General features: G+C 49.9%; 1 protein-coding gene across 1 annotated transcript in view; it reads right to left on the bottom strand.

Moving 5' to 3' along the window:
* Positions 1 to 90: 90 nt before the first annotated feature.
* LOC122244366 (uncharacterized) overlaps positions 91 to 5,000 on the bottom strand; it is a 49,664-nt gene continuing 44,754 nt past the window's right edge. Inside the window, exon 6 of the mRNA XM_086547896.1 lies at positions 91 to 284. Coding sequence (XP_086404022.1) covers positions 91 to 284 — 194 coding nt within the window. The remainder of the gene's footprint in view (positions 285 to 5,000) is intronic.

A 5,000-nucleotide genomic window follows, 5' to 3' on the forward strand; every position in this document is an offset into this window, starting at 1 on the left:
CATCTTCTCTCTCTCTCTCTCCCTTCCCTCCCTCCCTCTCTCTCTCTCTCTCTCTCCCCCCCTCTCTCTCTCTCTCTCTCTCTCTCTCTCTTATCTCTCTCTCTCTCTCTCCATCATTCTCACTTTGTACATCTGACATTGACAAAACGCCATCCTTACCTGCGTGATGTTCTTGTCTGTGTTTACGAGTCTCAAGCCACTCACGACTTGAGGGGTGAAATTCAGGGAGTCGCACATGAGGGCGTCGTCCATATTGACGTATTGGTATAGCACTAAGTTCATCTCTGCGTGAAGAAGTGTACACATATTATGATAAATTGCAGATATATACTGTACATATAAACGAGTAGATATACATTATACATGTATGTCTGTTAGTCTATATATAAACACATCTGTAATTTTTCTCTCTTTTTCTCTCTTTCTCTCACTTTCTCTCTCTCTCTCTCTTTCTCTCTCTCTCTCTCTCTCTCTCTCTCTCTCTCTCTCTCTCTCTTTCTCTCTCTCTCTCTTTCTCTCTCTCTCTCTCTCTCTCTCTCTCTCTCTCTCTCTTTCTCTCTCTCTCTCTCACTCACTCTCCTCCCTCCCCCCTCCCCCCCCCTCTCTCTCTCCCTCTCTCTCTCTCTCTCTCTCTCTCTCTCTCTCTCTCTCTCTCTCTCTCTCTCTCTCTCTCTCTCTCTCTCTCTCTCTCTCTCTCGTGCCTTCTCTGTGTACATGTTTCATCGTGTCTGCACATTCAGTTGTGTGCGTATGTATACATGTATGTGTAAGAGTACCCTTTATGGACACAATAAAAACCTAAGAAATATCTTCAATCTTCGAAATTCATGGGATGGATTAAAAGACCTTCAACGCAAAGGTATCTGAAACATCGCAAATGTTTTGTGTAAAAAAAAAAAAAAAAAAAAAAATAGAAATAGGTTTAAGTGAAGGACGATCGAAATAGTTTCCAGAGAGAGAAATTGTTATTATATTCGTGAATAAGCTTGAAAGAGATAAATCATTCCTGTACAGTATGATATCACTAATCTACTAGTTATTGAGGGTGGTATGCTGGAATGTTCTATAAAACTGAACAGATGAACAGACACACACACACTTAGGACAGCCAGAGAGACAGACAGACAGACAGACACAGCCGAGCACATCCCTACTGAAGGACAGCACAGACAGACGCACACACTTAGGACAGCCAGAGAGACAGACAGACACACTTAGGACAGCCAGAGAGACAGACAGACAGACAGACACACTTAGGACAGCCAGAGAGACAGACAGACACACTTAGGACAGCCAGAGAGACAGACAGACAGGACAGACCATTAGGACAGCCAGAAGGAGACAGGACAGACAGACAGACCACTTAGGACTGCCAGACAGGACAGACAGACAACTTTGGGCAGCAGGAGAGACCAGCCTGACAGACAGACACACTCAGAACAGACAGAGAGACAGACAGACAGACAGACAGACACACTTAGGACAGCCAGAGAGACAGCCAGACAGACAGACAGACACACTTAGGACAGCCAGAGAGACAGACAGACAGACAGACACACTTAGGACAGCCAGAGAGACAGACAGACAGACAGACACACTTAGGACAGCCAGAGAGACAGACAGACAGACAGACACACTTAGGACAGCCAGAGAGACAGACAGACAGACAGACACACTTAGGACAGCCAGACAGACAGACAGACACACTTAGGACAGCCAGAGAGACAGACAGACAGACAGACACACTTAGGACAGCCAGAGAGACAGACAGACAGACAGACAGACACACTTAGGACAGCCAGAGAGACAGACAGACAGACAGACAGACACACTTAGGACAGCCAGAGAGACAGACAGACAGACAGACACACTTAGGACAGCCAGAGAGACAGACAGACAGACAGACAGACACACTTAGGACAGCCAGAGAGACAGACAGACAGACAGACACACTTAGGACAGCCAGAGAGACAGACAGACAGACAGACAGACAGACAGACAGACACACTTAGGACAGCCAGAGAGACAGACAGACAGACAGACACACTTAGGACAGCCAGAGAGACAGACAGACAGACAGACACACTTAGGACAGCCAGAGAGACAGACAGACAGACAGACACACTTAGGACAGCCAGAGAGACAACAGACAACAACAACACACTAGGACACCAGAGAGGACAGACAGACACACTTATGACAGCCAAGAGACAGACAGACACACTTAGGACAGCCAGAGAGACAGCAGACAGACAGACACACTAAAGGAACAAAGCCAGACAGAAGAGAAGACAGACAGACACACTTAGGACAGCCAGAGAGACAGACAGACAGACAGGTCAACACTTAGGACAGCCAGAGAGACAGGCCAGAACACTTAGGACAGCCAGAGAGACAGACACACTTAGGACAGCCAGAGAGCCATACAGACAGACAGACAGACAAGACAGACAGACACACTTAGGACAGCCAAGAGACAGGCCCGACAGACCACACATAGGACAGCCAAGAAGACAGACAGACAGAACAGAACAGACAGACAGACAGACACACTTAGGACAACACCGCAGAGACAGACAGACAGACCCGACAGACAGGACACACTTAGGCCAGCAGAGAGACAGACAGACAGAAGACACCCTAGCGAAGGCCAGAGAGACAGGACAGACAGACAGACAGACACATTAGGACGGCCAGAGAGAACAGACAGAAGACAGACAGACAGACCGACCACACTTAGGACAGCCAGAGAGACAGGTCAGACAGACACACTTGGGACAGCAGAGAGAAGACAGAAGACAGAACAGACGACAGAAGACACACTTAGGACAGCCCAGTGAGACAGGACAGACAGACAGACACACTTAGGACAGCAGACAGACAGACAGAACGGACACACTTAGGACAGCCAGAGAGACAGCCAGACAGACAACAGACGACACACTTAGGACAGCCAGAGAGACGGGACAGACCGACAGACAGACCACACTTAGGAAAGCAGCGGGACGACAGGTACAGACAGACAGACACACTTAGGACAGCCAGAGAGGAACAGACAGAAGACAGACAGACAGACAGACTGTACCACTTAGGACAGCCAGAGAGACAGGACAGGACAGACAGACAGGACAGACGGACAGGACACACTTAGGACAGCCAGAGAGAAGCCAGACAGGACAGCAGACAGACAGGACAGACACACTTAGATAAATGACAAGCCAGAGAGCAGACAGACAGACAGACAGACAGGACAGAAGACACACTTAGGACAGCCAGAGAGGACAGACAGACAGGACAGACAGACAGACAGACAGGACCACTCTTAGGACAGACCGAGACAGACAGACAGACAAAGACACAACTTAGGACAGCCAAGAGAGACAGAACAGGACAGACAGACAGACCACACTTTAGGACAGCCAGAGAGAAGACAGGACAGACAGACACACTTAGGAAAGCCAGAGAGGACAGACAGACAGACAGAACACTCTAGGCCAGCCAGACAACAGACAGGACACACTTAGGACAGCAGAGAGACGACAGCAGACATACACACTTAGACAGCCAGAGAGAGGGACCGCAGACAGGACAGACACACTTTGGACAGCCCAGAGAGACAGACAGACAGACACATTTGGACAGCCAGAGAGACAGCCAGACAGACAGGACCCACTTAGGACAGCCAGCAGAGACAGGACAGACAGGACTCACTTAGGACAGCCAGAGAAGACAGACAGACGCGCTAGACAGACAGAAAAAAACAAGACAGACAAACACACACACTTAGGACAGAAGACCACCAGAGAGGAGAGACAGACAGACAGACAGGACACACTTAGGACAGCCAGAGGACAGACAGACAGACAGACACACTTAGGACAGCCAGAGAGACAGCCATCCAGGACAGACAGACACACTTAGGACAGCCAGAGAGACAGCCAGGACGACAGCACAACTTAGGACAGCCGAAGAGACAGACAGACACACATTAGGACAGCTAGAGAGACAGACAGACAGACAGATACACTTTAGGGCCAGCAAGAGAGACAGCCAGACAGACAGACCACTTGGGACAGCCAGAGAGACAGCCAGGACAGACAGACACACTCTAGGCAAGCTAGAGAGACAGACAGACAGACACACTTAGGACAGCTAGAGAGACAGACAGACAGACAGACACACTTAGGACAGCCAGAGAGACAGACAGACTGACCCACACACTTAGGACATCAGAGAGACACCCCCCCCCCCCCCCCCCCCCCCCCCCCCCCCCCCCCCCCCCCCCCCCCTGCAGCACACTTAGGACAAACAGAGAGACAGACAGACACACTTAGGACAGCCAGAGAGACAGCCAGAGAGACAGACAGACAGACACACTTAGGACAGCCAGAGAGACAGACAGACACACTTAGGACAAACAGAGAGACAGACAGACACACTTAGGACAGCCAGAGAGACAGCCAGAGAGACAGACAGACACACTTAGGACAACCAGAGAGACAGACAGAGAGACAGACAGACAGACACACTTAGGACAGCCAGAGAGACAGCCAGAGAGACAGACAGACAGACACACTTAGGACAGCCAGAGAGACAGACAGACACACTTAGGACAGCCAGAGAGACAGACAGACACACTTAGGACAGCCAGAGAGACAGCCAGACAGACAGAACAGACACACTTAGGACAGCCAGAGACGACAGGGACAGACAACAACAGACAGACACACTTAGGACAGCCAGAGAGACAGACAGACACACTTAGGACAGCCAGAGAGACAGCCAGACAGACAGACACACTTAGGACAGCCAGAGAGACAGACAGACAGACACACTTAGGACAGCTAGAGAGACAGACAGACAGACAGACACACTTAGGACAGCTAGAGAGACAGACAGACAGACAGACACACTTAGGACAGCCAGAGAGACAGACAGACACACTTAGGACAAACAGAGAGACAGACAGACACACTTAGGACAGCCAGAGAGACAGCCAG

Source organism: Penaeus japonicus, unplaced genomic scaffold (genome assembly GCF_977035675.1).
Source record: "Penaeus japonicus unplaced genomic scaffold, GWHDUDI00000001_assembly GWHDUDI00000020, whole genome shotgun sequence".
Lineage (NCBI taxonomy): Eukaryota > Metazoa > Arthropoda > Malacostraca > Decapoda > Penaeidae > Penaeus > Penaeus japonicus.